The sequence below is a fragment of the Microtus oregoni genome, unplaced genomic scaffold, assembly GCF_018167655.1.
Source record: "Microtus oregoni isolate MIOR12 unplaced genomic scaffold, Mior012 000035F_ref0000213, whole genome shotgun sequence".
In the NCBI taxonomy this organism is placed as follows: domain Eukaryota; kingdom Metazoa; phylum Chordata; class Mammalia; order Rodentia; family Cricetidae; genus Microtus; species Microtus oregoni.
The window spans coordinates 4844435-4866129 of record NW_024543094.1 but is presented as its reverse complement, the minus strand read 5'-3'; the positions used below and the strand labels follow the sequence as shown (position 1 = coordinate 4866129).

The 21695-nt window shown below is 47.6% G+C and overlaps 1 protein-coding gene across 2 annotated transcripts in view; it reads left to right on the top strand.

Moving 5' to 3' along the window:
* The window catches only part of Gng4 (G protein subunit gamma 4), a 43752-nt gene extending 23522 nt beyond the window's left edge, over positions 1–20230 (top strand). For both annotated transcript variants that reach the window (XM_041630905.1, XM_041630904.1), the window contains exon 4: positions 17546–20230. In XM_041630905.1, the coding sequence (XP_041486839.1) occupies positions 17546–17674 (129 nt within the window). In that variant the 3' untranslated portion in view covers positions 17675–20230. The remainder of the gene's footprint in view (positions 1–17545) is intronic.
* The last annotated feature ends 1465 nt before the right edge of the window (positions 20231–21695 follow it).

The window sequence follows — 21695 nt, the reverse complement described above, 5'->3', positions numbered from 1 at the left end:
ATTTTTGGAACTACCCTGTTATGGCTATGATTTCAGACTCCATGGGTTAAGGGCTCAGGCCAACAAGGCTATTTCCCTTGTGGATATAAGTTACAAGCTCCAGGTGCCCTGTCTACCTGCATTCTGTCAGGCTTGCCTGCAAAGTCAAGGGTTCCTGAGGACACCCTTCCCCAGGCTCTGTCACTCATAAAATTATCTATGGACTCAGGAAATGTCTTTCTTATATATACCAGTTTATTATTAAAATGATAATTCAGGAACCTTCTGACGAGATGCCCAGGTCGAGGAGTTGTGGGTCATGGTGCTCAGCTTCCAGGACTTCAATAAGAGTGACACCTCTTGCTCATAAATGTGTTGCCTGCCTCCAGGGTCTCCAAGTTCAGCATGTTATAGTGGTTTCATTATATAGCCACGGTTGTTAATGCATTGGCCTCTCAGACTCCAGCCCTTCCTCCATCCCTCGAAGTCAGAGGCAGGGCTTGGAACTCTACCTCCAGTCATAGCTGTTGTTCTGGTGACATGCCCCCTTCCTGAAGCTGTGCAGGCAGCATCTCCAGCCACCAGCCCCCTCATTAGCATACCATGGAGGCGCTTCTCACTCAAGGGAATCCTAGAGTTTAGGAACTGTGCCAGGGACAGGGAACAACAGCCCCATGCTCAATCTTTGTCAACGGCTGACTGCTCCTGTGACCTAAAACTCTGCAGTATGAAGTACCAGTTCCTCAGCATTGCATGCCTGGCCACTGTTCCCCTAATCCATCATTACATTTAGGAATTACCAGTTCTCCGAGTCCTCCCTCCCAGGTGTCTGGGCACCTGTCTTCATCAGCAGCCTCTGGGATGCCACCTGAAGAACGTGCTCCCTACCCAGAGGACACCTGTTGCCTTTGTGTTCAGAAGGTTCAGCATGCCATCTGTCTGGCCCACCACAGAGACAAAAGTTTACCCTCAGATGGGGCTCAGCCGAAAAGCCAGGACTGCCCTCCATGGAGAAGATACGCTGATGAGAAAGTGCCGGGTACCTTCAGAGAGTGTGTATTAAACAGCATGTCTAACCATGGGTTGCCAGCACCTCAGGCAAAGGCTGCATGAAGGGGCAGCTGGCAGCCAGCTGCACAGAAGGCAGCCGGCACTGCTGCAGTAGACAGGGCTAGAGGCTCAGGAGACTCTGAACTATCCTCAAGCGTGTAGATCTGAGTTGGAAGTTCCTTTAAGAGTCAGAGAGAAACAAAATGGACTTATGTAAACATTCTGCCAGAACAAGGAGGGACCAGACTATAGCACAAAGAAGGCCAACAACACTCCTCTAAGGGGTCTTTTTCTAGAGAACCAAAGGAAATTTTAAGGGCCTCATACTCTCAAGGAAAGTAAAGCAAACAAATCTGGAGAGGGAGCTCAAAGGAGAGCAAGAACATGAGCTGAAATGTGGCGGGAAAGCTACGTAAAGTCGGGCACGGAGGCACAGCTGTGTAGAGGCTGAGACAAGACCGCAAGTTCAAAGCCAGCCTGGGCTATGTAGAAGTTTAAGGACAGTCTTCACTATATGAGACTGTCGCAAAAAAATAAGAGGGAGGCTGGGAGTTCAATGGCTGAGTACTTGCCAGTTTAAAGCTCTGAGTTCAAGCCTTGCTACTGAATTAATTTAAAAAAAAAAAAGCAAAAATCCTAAGGAAAGATTAAGGAGAGAACGCCGTTAGAAGGAACAATGATGATGATGATGCCCTGTAGAAAACCAAGTTAATGGCAAAGAGGTTAGGATGAAAGTCACAGAAAAAGGAAATGCTAAAGTATCAATTTGGAGATCACAAAGTCAAGACCGACCATGTTCCACATCGCATGGAGATGTTCCTGGCAGAGAGAACTTGAAAGAGTAAAGATTCCTCAGGGCAAGGTGTGAAAAGTTCCCCTTAAGTAGAGGAAGAGCCTGCCCCTCCCAGCACCTCGCCACGTCCAACTGACAGTTAGAAATGACAGACGCTAAGACACAAGCATCTGGGAGGTTCCCTGATGGCTCAGAAGTAGAGAAACCTTCCTAATACCACCTAGAGAGAATAAAAACAAGTGAGGAATGGTGGCACATGGGTAACCTTAGAATTTAGGAAGTGGCAGGAGGACCAAGAGTTCAAGGGCAGTGTAGGCTCCATTAAGACCCTGTCTCAAAACAAGAATACAAATAAAAACCAAGAAGCAGTGAAAGCAGCTTTTAGATGATAAAGAAGAAAACCCTAGTGGGTCACGGGCAGAAGTGACCTCTTGGCACAATGGGCCTAATTTTGATCACAGTCTTCATACACGGCATAAGGTGCTGGAGTGTTCACAGTAGCTCATGGGTCTCAGCTCATGTAATGGTTTAAATAAAATGAGGGGCCCGTGGCAGAAATGCTGCAGGGTCCCGAGACCACGGCGGGTCACAAAGGCAGCCAGTCCCAGGCAAGGAGCCCCCGAGTGGCCCACAGGCCATGAGGGCCAGCAGGTCCTAGGCAGGGAGCTGTGTGGCAGGTGAAAGACCAAGAAGGAGCAGCCAGTCCCACGAGGAGCCATCTGTGTGGGTGAGAGACAGGCAGATAGGCACTACCATGCAGAGTGAGGTTGGATATTTATTTAGTGGGTTATGGAAGGGAAAGGCCAGAGAAAGAGAGAGGGGGGAAAGGTAGAACTCAGGCTGGAAGCTGAAGATCAGATCAGCTTGCCTGGATAGGGAGGGAGTGGGCGTGGCTTGTCTCTTAGAGGGACAGGAGAGACTGTTATATCGCTCACAGACAAGAAAGCTGAGCTCCAGAAGTACCAAGAGAGCTGAAAGACACAAGCCTGGAACCCAAGTTCTGTACCTGAGCACATGGAACAAGGCCTTGGGTTGGGTGCTCTCCTGAAGCTCTGGTGGCAACCCACAGAGAAATCGCATCTGCAAGGGCATCTCTGCCCCTTGTCACATCCAAGGTTAAGCATACGTCTTAAACCTACTACAAACACAGCCTGTTTTTCCTTAGAATCATCATTTCATGATGTAACTGAATTTCACTACAAGGGATCCAGGCATGCTTAATTTTGTGGCTAAAGGAATTTGAGAGAGGCCATGGAGATGTTGACTAGAGAGCCTGAACCTGAGCTCCTGCTTCTGAGAAGTAGGTCCCCACTGCTCCACAGAAGGTTCGCACAAAGGAATGTCCTCTGCAGAGCTGAGGACTCACTGCCCCGCCTGGGGCTGCTGTCGTGCCCTGGACCATGGCTCCCCATGCCTTCCTCCTTGGATCACTAGTCAGAGCATGGAACATGTGTGTCTGACAGAATGAAGAATGCATGCTTGTGCCCAAGTTGCGAGGTATTCTGGGAAAGAGAGAACATTTTCAGACCCTATTTAGAGAAGACATATGCTTTCCATACTGGAGCTCATCACAAAATAATTCCTTTAATGCGAGAAAGGGTTCATTGTTAGAGGAACAGAAGGTGTAGCAACTGCCCAGTGTGGCTAGTTTCCTAATTCTTAGGAGTGAAACAGTAGATACAACTGTTTGGGTTGTTGCTTCACCCCAGCCCCTTTCCACCCAAACAACAACTTCAGTTCTGATGTTTATTAACATATTTAAGCGTAATAAAGCTATAAAAATACGTACTTCAGAATTACTGGTGGATGAGAAATAATACACAAACTATAAAACAACAAAGAGTACATAAAGCCGGGCGGTGGTGGTGCACGCCTTTAATTCCAGCACTTGGGAGGCAGAGGCAGGCGGATCCCTATGAGTTCGAGACCAGCCTGATCTACAAGAGCTAGTTCCAGGACAGGCTCCAAAACCACAGAGAAACCCTGTCTTGAAAAACCAAAAAAAAAAAAAAAAAAAAAAAAAAAAAAAAAAAAGAGTACATAAAATTTGAGAAACAAAAGCAAAGATAGTAGAAGAAATTCCAAATAGGTATGTGTGTGTAAACATTCCAATATAGGTTCTGTGATGGCCCTTCTAGGTTGTCAACTTGACTATCTAAAATGAACTACAATCCGGAAATGGAGGGCACCCTTGAGAGAGATTTTCTGCTTGGTTTGAAATGGGTGAATCCACTTCTAGCCCAGACCTTTGAGATAGGAATTCACACCTCTGGTCTGGATCTTGAGGCAGGGGAAGACACACCTTAAATCTGGGCCACACCTTCTGCTGGAAGCCTGTATAAGGGCACGGAAGGAGAAAGGTTTGCTCTTTGCCTGCTTGCCCTCGCCTTGCCAGCACATCCATTCCTTCCCTGGCATTGAGTCTACTCCTTCAGGACTCCAGCACACACAGAAGACCAGCTGAGACACCCAGCCTTTGTGGGACTGAGGAACTAGTAGATTCTTGGACTTTCTGCCCACAGCTACACATTGTTGGATCAGTTGGACTGCAGCCTGTAGGAATTCCAATAAACTCTGTGTGTGTGTGTGTGTGTGTGTGTGTGTGTGTGTGTGTGTGTAGTGGGGAAGGGAGGGAGATTTATTTCATATGTTCTGTGACTCTAGAGAACCCTAACTAATACAGTTTCTGATTTAATTTTTAAAGAACAACATATTTTGTACCCCAGAAGTGACAGAGATGTTTGTTTGTTTTGTTTTGTTTTGTTTTGTTTTTTGAGACAGGCTTTCTCTGTGTAACAGCTCTGGCTGTCCTGGAACTTGCTCTGTAGATCTCTTGAACTCAAAGAGATCCATCTACCTCTGCCTCCAGCATGCTGGGATTATAAGCATGTGCCACCAGTGGCTAGCTGGGATATTTTTTTTTAATGAGAAAATTATACCAGCTATGTACAATATCTAGGTGAAGAAAATAAACATAAAATTAAATATCTGGATAAACGGAGAGATATCCCATGTTCATTAATGGGAAGACAGCATTGTTAAGGTATCTTCCGGTCCTGGCCTGTAGATTTAGTGTAATCTCAGGCAAAATCCACAGAAGTTATTTTGTGAATATTTACAGGCTGGTTCTAAAGTTTATATGGAAAAATAAAAGACTCAGAGTAGCCAATAAAATAGGTGGAGGAGGAAGAGATGGAGGAGGAGGAGGACTGAGGCCATCTGGTACCTTCTACGGCAATAGTAACCGAGACAGTGGGATGTGGGAGAAAGTCTAGACACATAGATCTAGACCAGAACGTAGAAATGAATACAGCCCAACAGATCATTTACAAAGAGCAAAGATGGTCTTTTCAACAAGAACTATCTAGTAGCTCACGCGCACACACACACACATGCATACACGTGTACACACACACATGCACTCACACACGCATACACACACATACACACACGCATACACGCACACACATGCATGCACACACGCATGCACACACACATGGATCTAGAAACAGACATTAACTCAAGACGAGTCACAGGCAGAAACATGAAGACACAGCTGTAAACCTAGGGTGATGTAGGGGGACGTCTGGTTGGCCTTGGATTTGACTGTTTCCACAGAACTAGCATAACCAAGACAGTCTGGTAAGCCATGCTTCGTTAGTTCTTGAAGCTTCTCAAAACACCCCAGACAAGCTGCACTAAAAGACAATATGTGCAGTCTACATATCTGACAAAAGACATATCCAAAATATACAACAAACTCTTAAAATCCAGTCATTTAAAGCAACCACATTTTTAAATGGGCAGAACTCAGGCAGGGTGCTGCCCGCCTAAACCCTCACATTTGGGAACTGAAGCAGAAGGGTAGGAGACCAAGATCATCATCAGATACATAGTGAATTCAGGGCTATCCCGGGACACATGGAACTGTCTCTAAAAAGCAAATCAAGAAAAAGGCCAAGACATCTGAATGGGTGTCTCACCAAAGATGATGCCAAAATGATAAATAGTGGAATGAGGAGCTAGCTCAGCAAAGTGCTTGCAGATAAGCCAGGGCCCAAGTTCACTCCCAGAAAACAAACAAACCCAAAGGGCTATGCATGTTAGTGTGCACCTGTTATCCCAGCACATGCACAAATATGGTAAGCAAGCATGTGAAAACATGTCCAATGTGATATGTCTTTTAAGAATTGCATATTATAACCATGAGATGCTATTACACACCATTAGAATGGCTAAATCAAAGGAAGGAGCTGACAAAATCAAATGCTGGTAAGAATATGGAATAATGAATTGTCGTCCCTTGCTAGTGAGAATGCAAAATGACACAGCAACTTACTTTTCCTTAATGTACTTTAGCCATATGATCCAATGATATGAAAACTGCATAAAACGAAACCTGAGTAAACACAGGATAGATAATGTGTTAGCTGAACTTCCTGTAATAACATACTTCTTTCTGTTTGGTTGATCCACAAGGACTAGACTATTACTCAATTTGCCTATCCCTACTGACATTTTCTCATGTTTTGTTTCTTAAAGAAGAATAAATAAAATTCTTTTTCCAGAAGGACCCCAGGGAGGCTTCTCCACAGGCATCAGTCCTGTAAAGCAGTAGCCATGGAGACTGTGCCCTTAACAGCAGCAGGAGTGGGAATACAACACTGTCTCCTGAACGTGAGCGTTCCAGCTTGGGTGTGAATGGCCCCCATAGGCTGTGTCTTGGGTGCTTGGTCATCAGATGGCGATCCTGTTTTGGAAGCCTAAGGCAGGACCTCTCTGGGGGAGTAGGTCCCTGGAGATATGCCTGTGCCCTTTGGTTCTTGTCCACCACAAGAGGAAGAAGCCTGTCCATCAAGTGTCCCTACCATCATCGTGTTCTGCCCACGCACATGGAGCCAAGTGACTATGGACTGAGCCCTCTGACTGTAAGCCAAAATCAGTTTCTTCTTTAGGTTGTTTATGCCAGGCATTCTGTCACCACAGGTAACTAAACCTGTGAACGTGGCTTTGAGAATATCTGTATGTGGACGATTCCTATTTACTTTTAAAAATACTTAAGGAAAGGGTATAAAAGAAGATCTGAATGACAGAATGCCTTGTTCTAGAACAGGCAGTCAGTGTTGGAAAATATTATCAACTAAAACATAGATTCAGTTTAGCAGAAATTCTATTTTGAATTTAAACCTCAAATTATCCAAAGTTCTGTTAGATGAAAGATGTGAGACTGCCTAGGAAGTTTTGTTTTTTCTTTTTTTTTCTTTCTTTCTTTCTTTTTCTTTTCTTTTCTTTTCTTTTTTTTTTTTGTAATTTGTTTGAGAAGGAAACCGCTCAGATATTTCCTACCTCTAGAAGCGGTAAAAGTCAGAATGCATAACCATGCCCAGCTTCCTTCAGCAATGGACAGATCACTGGAACAGAGTAAGAAGTCTCAAAGGCAGACCCAGCATGTGCCCAGAGTTCCATGGTGCAGACAGCATCTTAGACGAGTGGGAGCAAGTTCTTAGACTGGGAAGAGTGCTGTTGACAAAGCTGCTGGCTCTCAGGGCAGTAAACAAAGGTGCCCGTTCACTGATTTATCCAAATAAATGGCAGAGGAGTTGGAGCCCTCTGCCCAGGCTGTCAGAGAACAGGATGGGTGGCTTAAACAACAAATTCTTTTAAAGGTTTATTTCACTTACGTATGTATGTGTGTGCATGTGTGTGTTCACGTGCATATGGCAGACACCCGTGGGAATACATGTCTCTATGTGTGCACAGAGGCCACAGGAGTCTGAGATTTTCCTTTGTTGCTCTCCACCTTGGCGTCAGGGTCTCCCCTTGAACCTAGGACTTGTGTTTTCTTAGCTAGACTGGAAGCCAGCAAGCCCCAGCAATCCTCCTGCCTCTACCCTGCTCAGTGCTGTGGCTACCACAGTTTGCAAGGATGCCTGGCCTATGTGGTTACTGTGATCCTGGGTCCCAGATCCTGTTCTCATGATTTCAAAACAGGCACTCTCAGCACTGAGCCAGCTCTCCAGTGTCTTAACATCTCTTACCATTTTCTCCTTTCTCTAGTTATAAGTGCAAGATCCAGGTTCCAGTAAGGTGTGGTATGGAGTGTGTGTGTGTGTGTGTGTGTGTGTGTATACGTGTGTTAAGAGAGCTTCTGAATGGTAGATGGGCACCTGACCATGGCCTCCTGTGACTTTTCTCTTATGCTTGAAAAGTGAGACAGAGAAATCCTTCTGTCATTTCTTCTGAAGTAAGGACACAGCCCTGCGAGATGAGAGCCCCTCCCTGATAAGCACATTTAGCCCCAATCACCTCCCCCAGAGCTCTGCCTCTACATGTGGTTCATACTTCTGCATTTGAATTGAGGGGAGGTGTCTATAACGTAAATCAATCCTTTACAGATTGGCCAGCTATGGTGGAGAAGGATCTCTGTGAGTTTGAGCCTAGCCTGGTCTACATAGCAAGTTCTAGGTCAGACAAGCATAAGTAGTGAGACTCTGTCTCAAAACAAAAAAGATTTAGACAGTCATAGTCACTTTTTATGTGTGTGTGTATTTGCCTGAATGTGTATATGTGAATCATATGTGTACAGGTACCCACAAAGCCAGAAGAGGGCATCAGATCCCCTGAGCTGGAGTTACAGGCAGTTGTGAACTACTGACTGGATACTGGGAACTAAACCAGGGTCCTCTCTAAGAGCAGACAGTGCTCTTAACCACTGAGTCATCTCTCCAGCCTCAGATCGAATATCTACTCTGGGTGTGGTATACACCTCTAATCCCAGCAATTAGGAGGCTGAAACAGGAGGATCGCCACAAATCCATTGACAACCTATCTCAGAAAGCAAAGATTTAAATTTAACAAATGAACCATACAAGCACTTGGAAAATGGGAGTCAATGTTTGTAGCGTGGGAGTTTGAGAAAGTTCTGTCTAGTGATAACACGAAATCTGTTATGCCCATGTCATGAGCCCCCCAGATGCTACCAGGAGTCCAAGTTCACATGCAAAAACAGAGTCTTTATTGCAAGCTTGAGCTAGGTGCTCTCCATCCATTCCAACACAGTGGTTGGATTGGGGAGAGGACTGAATTCAGCTATGACAGGGTTTGTAAGGACTAAAGGATGGGGGGCTGGGGGTAGGGAAATTCTAGATTCAGATGGGGGCTGAACTCCTGACTGAGCAGGAGTGGGGTAACAGAAGTCTTGTCAAGCAGGGATTGGTACTGGCGTTGCTGTAAGGAGATTAACAATCTATATACAAGTTAGGTAAGCTATTCTCAATGTTCTAGAGCGTCTAGCACTTGTTCGTCTCAATTCTGATTGGTCTCCCGCAGGGCACAGTCTGTTGCTTTTCCTGGCTATTGTAAGGGTGCAGCGTAGTCCCAGTACAGTTAGTCTGCATCCCATCATGGTTGCACTAATGTTAAGTGAGGCATTTTCAACCCACAGCTCGTCAGTGCAGTGGGGTGAGCGGCTCTTTGGCTGTCTGGAGTAGAAATGGACAGTTTCCCTGAAAGGCAGATCGAGGTGTTTACCAGCATGTTCGTCATGCATGCTCTAGAGCCTGGAACTATCACTTTTAGGAATTTGCGCTAGGAACACAGTGGGCAGCAAGCAGATCCCTGGAGTATGTCTAAGGTGCTAAAAACTGAAGATAACTGTCGCTCAGTAGGCACCAGATGTCCTATATCACCACTGTAGATAATGACTTGACTCTGTGGGACACGAGAGGAAGTGAGCTCTCCTGAGCGTGTGGAACCATGGTGTGACCACAGATGGGGGGATGTCCAGAGTGGCCTGCAGTGTTTAGTCACTTCTATCTTCAGGAAGCAGTGGGAAGGGACCAGAGTCAAATGCATCCTTCAACACACACCCGCCCCATAACAACATTTACTTTCTAAACCAGACTCTGCTGCTTCCCAATACGCTATTTGAATTCCGATGCTGTAAGTGGATTGAACTACTTGATAATACACCCACAGGTACAGCCAGAGTTGTGCCTCAGTGCCTGCTCTCCTGGTATTGCTCAGTCCAATCAGGTTGATCATCAATATTAACCATCACACATTCTGAGCACAGTAAAATTATTTCAATAGCGCGCTTCTTTCCCAGAATCCCCTCCTTCACGAAGGTGACACCGTGTCCCTGGGGGCGGGGGTTCCTTCTAGACATGAAGGTCTTTGGAAGGAGTATGCTGCCACCAGGACAGCAGTAACCGCGCAGCTCAGTAAGTAGAAGGAATCCTCTTTCCACACGAAGTCTCATCGCCAGCCAAGCCTCCCGCTCCAACCTGGCAGCTGGCTCGTGAGCAATCATTTGCATGTGTGCGCGCCGTAGGCTCTGCGTCATCTTCTGTGTTATCACAGGTGCTGACGGCCTAACAGGAAACATGGCCACATTTTCATGTACGTGGTCTACATGAAAATTGACAGTATATTCAAAATTCGAGCCTCAGTTGGGCTAGAATTGTGCCCGCTGGTTTCTTCGGGGTGGACAAGCTACCTGGTACAGATCTTTTCCGAGCAAACACCGTGAGATCAAGCTTGTGACTTCTCCACACTTGTGTCTGAGCCTGAGTTTTTCATGACTCCTCTTTAGCAAATGAGACTTCAATACTTCTTACCCTTGCTGTCCCAGCTCCCTCCTAAGAACTGTGCCTGACACCAGGTGGGACTCTTTAGAGAGAGCAAATGTGTTTTATGCCCCCCTCCCAGCTTCTAAATTCAAACCAGAAAAAACTGTCTGGTAAGACCTAGGTAAGGATGGTCAGTGATTCTAGAATAAAGATCAGATCAGAAGAGACCAGCCTTAAGGAAACCAAAGAGCAGGGCAGGCCATGCGCTGTCCTTCCGGACAGTGACTACCTGGGTACAGGACTCATAGCAGCCCCAGGGTCTCATCTGCTGTGCAGTAGGAGCTGCTGCCACTTGCAGAAGGGAAAACTGGATGGCCTGTGTGGTGTGTGTTCTGCCAACGGGACAAGACCTGACAGTGCCCACAGAGGCTGTCAGGGCTGTGTAGCATGTGCCGTGTCCAATCAAGAAGACAGGGAGTGCCAGTGTCCACGGAGGCTGTCAGGGATGTGTAGCATGTGCGTGTCCAATCAAGAAGACAGGGAGTGCCAGTGTCCACGGAGGCTGTCAGGGCTGTGTGGTGTGTGCCATGTCCAGTCAGGAGGACAGAGAGTGTCCGTGCCCACTGAGACTAAATCAGGGGCTCATTGCTTTCTCCTAGGGAAAATGAAGCTCCTAGCTACCAGGGCAGGTCCTTGCTGCACTCATCCTTGGCCTTGGTGGCTTGCCTTGCCATGTAAATTCTCGCCTGAGAAAGTGTGAAATGCTTGGATTGTGGCTTTTGGTTGTTTTGTCTTGTTTCCTTTTAGGCAAATCCTTGTCCTTGCCCATCTGACCTCAGCCTCCTGAGAATTGGAGTTACGGGCATGCATCGCCCCAACTAGTGTTTTGGGTTACAGCTTTCTTTGTAGAAAACTAAGAAATCATGAAGACTGAGAGTTTTCCAGTCAGATGGGACATCTGTCCACCTGTTTGAAGGGTTTGGTTAAAGTCAAGATCCAGGGTACATGTGGGTCAATTGTAGGCAACACAAGCCGGGGCTTGTTGGTCTGTGGTGGCTGTGGAAAAACAGTGCTCACTGAGGTGAACTTGGTGCTATTAACCTAGCCCTCACATTTATGCTTCCCAGAGTGCAACCAGCTTTTGATATGGAGGGAAAGCAGTTGTGGTGATGACAATGGCTATCCTTTACCCCTTCCAGATGCTCTGTAAGGGCAAGAGATCCTCCCTCCCTCCGGACAGGATCCCCTGTGCAGCAGAACTCACCTCCCCATATGGACCATTCCCCAGTAGCTAGGGATTTCCTTCACAGCTCTGGGAGCTGCGGAAAGCCATGCTGTGCAGCGCTTAGAGACTGTCCTCGGGGGCTGGTGTGTTGGGCTCAACTATGTCCGAGTTTGGAAAGAAGAAAAGCACAGGAATTCGCTCAGGATTCAGAGGCAAGATACGTACGTGTGATATCCCGAGGATCCCTGTGGGACTAAGGGCATGCAGTAGCCTCTGTTGGAGTGTGCACGGGGTCTGATCTTAGAGTAGATACCATTGCTACATGCTGGTTATGCCTGACTGCACTCTTAACCCTGTCACGGCTTTGTTTTCTGGGGGTGGAGGGAAGAACAGACAAAGCCCACCAAGATGCTCTCCATCGATTCTATGTTGTTCAGTAGACCAGGACTGCTGAGAAGTAGGTGCCCTCTTGGCTTCGGATGCACAGGAAAAGTGCAGTGGGTGTCACAGCGAGAGTAGTAATTATGTCATCTGTCTTGTCATGGAATGTGACTGTAGTAATTGCAACATTTTCTCCCGTCATTGAAGCCGGTAATTATAGTGCAACCAACAGCATTATGCGCTAACTTGGGCTGTTTTAATCACCTCTTTTACTCTGAAATGCAATGGGAAAATTCCACTGTTGCTCCCAGGCTCCCCATTTCTCTGAGCATCTGCTGTCTTAGAACCCTAACAGCTGGGTGCTGAGGTGGGAGGCAGGGATGCTCAGGGCAGCTCAGCCCAGTGATCTCGATGGCTCAGTAAGAAAGCATCAGCAAGAAGGCAGTTGTCAGTTTTTCTCCCACGATAAAATTTTATCTTTGAGATTATCTGCTTTGTTTCAGAAGCAGCAGATGTTTTGGCATCTGGCACTGTCTGCCACCCATATCTTGCAGGAAGGGAAACCTTAAGCCACAAAAATCAATCTAATTAAGAAAAACCTCCTTTGGCCCTGGCTGGCGGCAGTTAGGCCGATTAAGGCTGGGATGGAGCACTGTGGGCCAGGGTATTACTGTCTTCATGGCTATGACAAAAACACCTGATGAACCAACATAGGGAAGAGCTCATGGTTTGCAGACCCAGCCCATCAGGATGGAAAGGCACGGCAGGAGCATGAAGCAGCTGGTCATATCACATTAGCAGTTGGGAAGCAGAGAGAGACCAAGGCTCCTGTTCTCTTTTCTGTTCAGTCTAGGACCCCAGTTTGTGGGAGAGAACCACTCGGTCTGGCTCACCCCACCTCAGTCAAACCTCTCTGGAAACACCCTCATAGACACACCTCTGGGTGTGTTTCCTCTGTGATTCTAAATTATAACCCCCACAGCCATGATGGTATCTTTCGTGTGTAATGTTCCACGCCTGAAAACCGTCTTTACTGTGTTTATCGTCTCTGAACACAGTGTAGTGAGCACTGGCAGATATTCAAGTTGCTTTGCTTATACTGACATAAATAGACTTTGGACGGACACTGTTGTGTGAACTGAGGGGGCCTTGTTGAGGTAGAAATTCCCTTGATCAAAATAATTGACACTGCATTAGACGTGCCTAGGCTAAGTAGGTCATTCTTTACAGTGTAATTGTTTGAGCAAAAGGTAAGTCCAGTAAAGAATTCGGAATTAGCAGTGCATAGTCAGAAGATGAAATAAGATGATTTGTTGGGAGTGTAGAATAACTAGGGTAACCACGTGTGAACCACCCTTTCCTCCTGGGATCCTTAGACCGCCATCCCTGATCTTGGGCTTTTTGTTTGAGTCCATGCTCTGCAGCTGTAACAGAATTCCATGGTTGGAAAATAGAAGATGGGGGAGAAGGAAGGAGAAAGAAAGGAAAGGAAGGAAAGACTGGAAGGGAAGCAGGGAGGGGGGACAAAAGAAGGAGGACGGAGGGAAGGAAGGTGTTTTCTAGCTATGGAGCTAGAAGTCTAAGAGTAAGGAACTGTGCTACGCAGGGTCCCTGAGCTGTGTCATAACATGGTGGGGAGGCAAGGCAGGAGAAAATGCAGGCTAACCTCTCCTCCCTGTCAGGAGCTCAGTCCTGCAGTAACATTGGAGCCTGTTGGGAGGGGGGGTCACGTGATCCATTTGTGAGCACCCTAAACTTTTCAAGTGTTGAAACTCACTTTCAAAGTGCAACAACCATGTGTGAGTAATTCTGAGTCCATCAACCATGTGTCAGTCATTCTGAGTCCAACAACCATGTGTCAGTCATTCTGAGTCCAACAACCATGTGTCAGTCATTCTGAGTCCAACAACCATGTGTCAGTCATTCTGAGTCCAACAACCATGTGTCAGCCATTCTGAGTCCAACAACCATGTGTCAGTCATTCTGAGTCCAACAACCATGTGTCAGTCATTCTGAGTCCAACAACCATGTGTCAGTCATTCTGAGTCCAACAACCATGTGTCAGCAGTTGTGAGTCCAGCTAGAAAACTGGCATAGTGCAGAGCCAACCCAGGTCCACATACACCAAGTGCCTCTCCCTGCACTGAGTCTACTTCTGCAGATTCTGTTGGGCCATTCAGGTGTGCAAATGGGCTCCATCTAGAAGTGCAGTTATGGCTGAATAGATGCAGCTACAGTCTGAAAAAAAAAAACAGCTGAAAAAGAGGCAACCTAATAGCCAGGTGGTGGTAGGCGCATGCCTTTCTTCCCAGCACCAGGGAGGAAAAGGCATCTCTATGAGTTCGAGGCCAGCCCGGTCTGCAAAGTGTGTTCCAGGATAGCCAAGGCTACACAGAGAAACCCTGTCTCCAAAAATACCACCAAAAAAAAAAAAAAAGAGGCGATCTAAGAACAACATTTTCTCTTAAGAGGAACAAGATGGCATCAAGTATAGCCTCACCTTTGTGACAGGACTGCGAAAACTTCTGGATAGAACCAGATAGAACCTGCTGAGAGCTGGGCGGAAGAGACGCCCAGCATAATTGCCAGGTGTCACAGACACGGGGGTGAGAGAGGAGCTTGGATCTTGAAGTTCTTCCTCCAGGCGCACACATACACACACACACAACACACACACAGTGTGTGCTGCTGGTTTCTTTTTGTTGTTGTTTTATTTTTTTGTTTTTGTTTTTGTTTGTTTGTTCGAGACAGGGTTTTTCTGAACCTTTGGAGCCTGCCCTGGAACTAGCTCTTGTAGACCAGGCTGGCCTCGAACTCACAGAGATCCGCCTGACTCTGCCTCCCGAGTGCTAGGATTAAAGGCGTGCGCCACCACCGCCCAACGCTGCTGGTTTCATATAAAGGTAAAGTGGTCAAGGGGCAGGAAAGCTGCCCTGGTTGCCCTGGTTACTCACAAGCCAGCTGCAGGTCAGCAGCAGGATTGTGCACAAAGGTAACTGCCCACTGCCAGTCCTCTGCCTCCACAGCTGTGACTCTGCTTCAACAGATGTCTGTGGTGGCTTTGTTATTTCTGAGTCTTCTTGCTTGGCTCTAGTGTCTTGGTTTACCCCTGGCATCTTCTCAATTAGCTTAGCAAGGTAGACAGATGAGATAAAAGGTACGATAACAGGGTCATCTTGGGGGACGGCGGAATGACCAAAGGGGCCAATTTGAACTCTTGCCTCCTGGGTTTGTTGGATCTGCATCCCTGACCTCGGGCTTTTTGTCCTGCTTCTACTCCAAAACTTGTATGTGATTTTGGGCAAGGAACTCACCTTCTCTGACCTCCGGATTAGTGACATCAAGGGGTGTTTTATGACTAAGCTTGTTTTACCTGTAGTCTGTGGTTCTGCCTTTAATAGCATAGTTGGCTTTTTTAAATCCTAACTAACTGCACATTCGAGATGGGAATTTCCCAGGGGAAGGCCAAGTTTGCATCTTTAGCCATGACAAGGGATGGGAGTATGAGCCACAGAGACGACTCTGATGGACGCACAGATCAGGAGTCACACAGTGAGGGACATAGCTGTGGCACAGAAAGAGAGGACCTGAGTGCACATGCCTGCTCTAAAGTTCAAAGTAAATGCCGATTTCTTCCTGTTAGTCATACTCACCTCTACCAGGATGAAAAGCTGTCTCTGTCCGACTACAGCCACCAGTGAGGGAAGGCAGTTCGTCTACCCAACCGTCCCTCTGGCAACCCCTGGGATCCCCACCTCTGTCCTTCACTGCAGGAGACTCCTGGAGGAGTCCACTTGGGCCTGTTGGACCTGGCCATCATGCCCTCTCATCAGCTGACCGGTTTTCCTTTTCCCATTAACTGTTTTTCTTAATGCCGGCAAAATACCTAACAAAGCCCCGAGGAAGGCAGGGTTTATTTCCAGGAAGAAAGAGTGATACAAACAGATTCTTTCTCATTCCACACTCCCAGCAAACATAGCATTTATCAGGATTGGACTGGACTCACCCACTCAATGTATAGTTATTTTCTTTGAGAGAAAACAAAACAAAAAAAAATCAACTTGTGTTTGCGGGCATTACCTGTAGGAATCGGGATACCACAGACACAGACAGGTCTGGGCTGAAAAATCAACAAAAAAAAAAATTCTAAAGATCGAAGGTGGAAAAACTCCAAAGCAGGTTTTGTGGCTGGCTAGGAAGGGGGCCTTAGGATATTCTCCCCTCACTTCTTGTGATGGCCAATCTCAGTTTATCAGTGTGACTACATCTGGAATCAACTAAGACCCAAACAGTGAGGAATTTTCTTGAGTAGATCTTTTGAGGTGGGAAGACCCCATCCCAAGTCTGGATCATTCGAGGTCAGAGTACCCACCCTAAATCTGGGCCACACCTGCTGGCGGCAGACCACATTAAAGGACACAGCATCACCCTCTCTGTGAGCACCCAGCTCCTTATCTGGACTCAAACTGGGGAAGTTTGTGATACAGTTTCCACTTGTTGATCAAGAAAAGTCTGGAAGGAAAACAGAAGAGAGGGCTCCTGGTCAGTAGCAGCCTGTCTGTAGGGAGCAGCTGCCTGTCACTAGAAGAGGTGACCTTGAGCTAGTGAGAGGACTCAGCAAGTGAAGAGGAGTCCCATGAAAGCCTGAGGACCTGATTTTGTTCCCTGGAGCCCAGGTGAAAATGAGAGGGTGGAACTGACTCCACAAAGACATTGTTCTCAGACTTCTGCATGTGTGCACCCTCTCCCTTCCCCGTGTGCACACATTAGTATATAAGTACATTATGTACTAATATAATAATATTATATAATAATAAATGCATTTTGTATGATGAGAGCTTATAAAGCAGAGCTTAATAGCGGGGCTGTGGAAGGGGACAGAGTATCCTTCCCTGTTTGTCCATGAGAGTAGATTGTAGAAAAACCAATACTAAGAAGTACAATCAGCCTGCCTGGGCTAGGAATAGCTTCTATGTTGTTCTTACAGAAATGGCTTTGCAGGGGCTGGAGAGATGGCTCAGAGGTTAAGAGCATTGCCTGCTCTTCCAAAGGTCCTGAGTTCAGTTCCCAGCAACCACATGGTGGCTCACAACTATCTGTAATCAGGTCTGGTGCCCTCTTCTGGCCTATAGGCATACACACAGATAGAATATTGTATACATAATAAATAAATAAATAAATATTAAAATAAAAAGAAATGGCTTTGCAGAGTCTCTGGGAGTTTGCCCTGCTCTGTTTTCTCTGCTCACTTGTCGAAGGTGGGATCGAGTCCATGCTGGGCAAGAGCACTACTTCTGAGCCACTGAGCTACCCCCTCAGCATGTCATCAGCTCTCTGGACCATGACCTTGCACTGTAGGGCAGCCAGTCCTTACGTTTTCTTCCAAACCCACCACCTCGCTTCTACCCAAACCCTCCGGCCCCTGGCGTTGTTTGATCTTGTGCACCATTCGGCCTGACTCTGGCCATGGCCTCTCTTCCTGTGGACCTCAGCCTGGACCCACTCTGTGAACGCCTTTAACCAAGCACCTGTGCTGTGTCCCCACAGGTCTCCCAAGCAGCCTCGGACCTCCTGGCCTACTGTGAAGCCCACATGCGGGAGGACCCCCTCATCATCCCAGTGCCTGCCTCGGAAAACCCCTTCCGGGAGAAGAAGTTCTTCTGCACCATTCTTTAACGCCCGTGGTGACGAAGATGCAGCAGGCTCTTTCCTGCAGTAAAAAGTCCCGTGTAGAGACGTGCACGCTCCCGTGTAGAGGCATGCCACCCACACGCACCCCATCTCTGTCCGACCACTTGTCATCTGGGCTCATCTCCCATGTAGAGGCATGCCCCCCACACGGACCCCATCTCTGTCCGACCAATCGTCATCTGGGCTCATCTCGGTTTACCATATTTTCCTCATGATACCGTTTCTTCTTGTTTATTTCATTTTTGTTATTTCCATCCACAGAGAAGAAAACAGTCATTTTTATAGCCAATAACAAATGTGCCATGTAAAAGTGTGGATTTAAGGGTCTACAATTTTTAAATATTCATTCCCAACTGTAGATATATCCAGCTAATAAATTTCAGTGTAACTCATTGAAACCAAAACCATGCCCAAGTGTCTCCCACGCACTGTGATTCAGTATCAAACGAGAGCATACCGGCCAGCCACACGTAAGGGTGAGGTCTCTTTCTCCTCTGGCATCTCTGTCAGGGGCCATGGGTCAGGCCCTGTCTATGGCTAATGTCTCCACCTGCTTCTCACCGAACATTCCAGAGCTGATGTTTCTGAAAAATGCATTTGTGGTATAGACACCAAGGCAGCCTTGACTGTAGATACTCACAGGACAGCCCCACTGGCCACCGCCTCAGTCCAAATGCCACTCCTCCTGTTTGGTGTCTCTAGTAAGGCGAGGAGTGCGGTTCCGGGCCCTCTGGAGTCTCAGCAGAGTCCTCCCTGCCCTGAGATAGTGGATCAGAGTGAGTCAGAGTGAGTCGCGTTGCCGCTCACCGATCTGAGACAGGACGGCTGCTAACATCGCTGCTCTAACCATAAACATTACAGGGTGGGTCTGGCTTAGAGACTTAGTATCCGGGGGACAGAGAAATGACGCTTGCTCAAGGCTGCAGACAGAGTGTCGGCAAACCACAACTTCCATATGTGGGTAGCTCATCCCTAAAGCTCTTCCTGAATCCCTGAAGTGTGGCCGCCTGTTGCGGGTGTACATCACCATAACCAATACCTAACTAACTACACGCCAGGAAGGAAGCAAACACATTTGCCCACCAACTGGCTGTCCCCTCGCTCCCACCTTTGCTGGGAGAAGTCTCACCAACCTTGGTTCTGGTCATGTGTGATAGATGATAGGTGGGTTCTCCAAGACCAGATAGCAGTAAACCCTGGGGTTTCCCAGCACAAGGTTGTGGGCCCCACCTAGAGTACCCCCCTGCCCTCCTGATAAAGGCACGGCTGCTGAGGTGTAGTGAGGACATTTGCTTTGTAGATATTTGGAAATTGCCGCTCCTCTGGCTCTCGGAGAGCCTTGCTGTGCTGCTGGGCAAGCCGTTGTGTGCCAAGCTGTGCCAACCAGCAAACTGCAGACAATGTTAATCACCCCTCTTGATCTTCTGCCAGGGCAGAAACTACGTAAGGCTCTGATTATCCTTGAAAACCAAGATATGCTAGATGACAGCCTGTAATGTTGGGAAGAGTATGTGACTTCATAGATACCATGCTTCTGATGAGGAGGAATGTAAAATGTCATTTTATTATATTATCATGGGTTTGTGCCTTGCTACCCTCTCTTGCAGCTTTTGTGGAAACCATTCTAAGTTTTGCTACTGTACATGAGATAAGAGGCTAAGATTCCGTGAGGTTTGGTTGGGCTATAACAAGATCTCTATGGCCCATGTTGGCATCATTAACCTGACAGAGTACGTCATGATCCGCAAAAGCCTAGGAAGTGGGACAGCACCAAGGGTGGCAAAATAGATCGGAAGAAGAGTGTGCTTTAGTCTCCTGCCAAACTGTCTCTGTTCTACTGTCCCCCGTTTCCAGCCATCTTTCTTACGTCCTCCTGTGGATGGTGTGTCCACTAGTAACTGTCCCGGGAAGACACTCCCGTGGCACACCTGGGATCCATTGAGCCTTCTCACCCCCAACTTCTCTCTACTTATCCCCAGACTTGTTAATTGCCAGAGTCTTTGAGATCCATCCAGTAAACTCATTATTCCATGAAATTTCCTCATTTGGATGCAAATGTTGTGTGAGCTCAACTCCACTCCTGAGTGTAATAAACTCGACAAACGTGTACATACCGTCAGAAGGAATGTGCTGTAGTATCCATGGAAGCCCTGGTCATAGTCACCCCTAAGCAGAAGGCCCCTTATGCCCGTGTTGAAGGGCTAAGCTGATGAGGGTCATTCCCATGATGGTCTCAGCTCCACCCACAGCTCACTGGCCTGGTGGAGAAACTGAGAGCAGGCAAGCCCAAGCCTACCGTTCCATTTCCACACAGCACAGGCCGGCAGGCCAACCCATGCTGATTCAAGGTGGAACAGTAGCTACTCTCAAAGGGGCAACAGAGGGGGCCACGAGAGGCTTCTGGAATGTTCTGTCTCTGTAACTAGCTGCCTGTCATCTTGATATGTCTAGGTTGTGAAAGCTCTCCCGGCTGTCTACTTTCGGGTGCTTTTCTGTACGTGTGTGATACTTCAATAAAAAGTTGGGTTTTGTGACTACCAACCAGATCCCTCTGTTGGGTTTTTATTTCTCCTTCTTTGGCTCTTTATTCAACATTTGGTTCCTCTTTACATGTCCTTAATAACATGACATTAAATAACTCCCATCATTAGCAGGACACTTTAAGGGCGTGTTTGACAACATTTTGAATACAAAATGCTCGTAATCACCAGCTGTCTGGCTGGAGAACCGGCTGCTGGCGCCGCACAGGTGCTGTGCCCTGTGATTTGTGGGCACCACGTGTCTCCCATTGAGTGGCAGAGGTGACATCCTCAGCCATTCCTCCCTGTCACCCTCAGGAACGAAGGGGCAGGATGGTCTTCAGGAAGCCCGATAATTACAGCAACCTCCAGAGCAAGAGAGCAAGGACCCTGGTCCCGTGGCGATAAGGATTGACACACAGGCAAGGAGAGCAGGTGCTGTATGCTTCTCCTTGACTCTGCTTCCATTGAGGGCTCCCCTTGCTGCCACCCTGGCATGTCTGAGCTCCACAGGGCCTCTGCTGTTCCCAGGGAGATCAGAGAGCAGCTTCCAGCTGACCCCACCACCCCTCACAGCAATCGAAAGGTTTTGCCTTTGATGCTGAGCTCTTGCCAGTGCCTGAGGAAGCCAGGAGTTGTCAGCACCCCCACCAGCCTCTGAGAGCCTGCGCTGTGGCTGGAGAAGAACAGGGCTGTGGCAGTGGCTTGGCTAGAGTTTATTTACAATGGCACCCAAGACCAAAGGCAGCCCCACTTCCAGTCCCCTCTCCCGAGCCGAGCATCTTCTCTACCCAGAGCGGCAGTGGTGGCAGATGAGCTGCTGTCAACCCAGGTTTCACATTCTTGGGTATGAGTGTGGATGGCCCAGTGACAGCTCTGCCTGTCATGCCCTGACATTTGTTAGGGTCTTTTTAATTACTGTCTCTCATTGAACCTGGAGCTCATCGTTTTGGATAAAATGTCTGGCCAGCAGCCCCAGAATCGCTCCGTCTCCCTCCCTCCCTCCCACCAAGCTGAGGTTCCAGACGTTTGCCATTGCTCCCCACTTGAGTAAAGATGCTGGAGCCCCAAACGCTGTTCCTCAAGCTGGACTAGCGAGCATTTTCTTCACTGAGCCACCTCCTCCAGCCCCTCCATTTTTTGGTTTTTTAATCAAACTCATATGTTTGATTCTGCTTTGGTTATGTTTTGCTAGCTTGTGACATTTCCAGACTCATTTGTGGTAATTAACCATAAACCTTTGTCCTAATTCCACGGCTCCAAAGACTTCTCTGTCATGGGGCACCTCCCGTGGCCTGCTCTCTCTGCCATGGGCCTACTCTCCAGCGCTCTGTCCTACTTCCTGTAACCGTGTGCTCCTCCACGCTGCCATTACTCAAGGCTACCTCACCGGCTATGTTTCTCGTTGACACAGGATCCCTGCCCCTGATGTATCTGTCCTCTGCCCCTCTGTGCCAGGTCTGTTGATTTTATGGATCTCAGCTCAA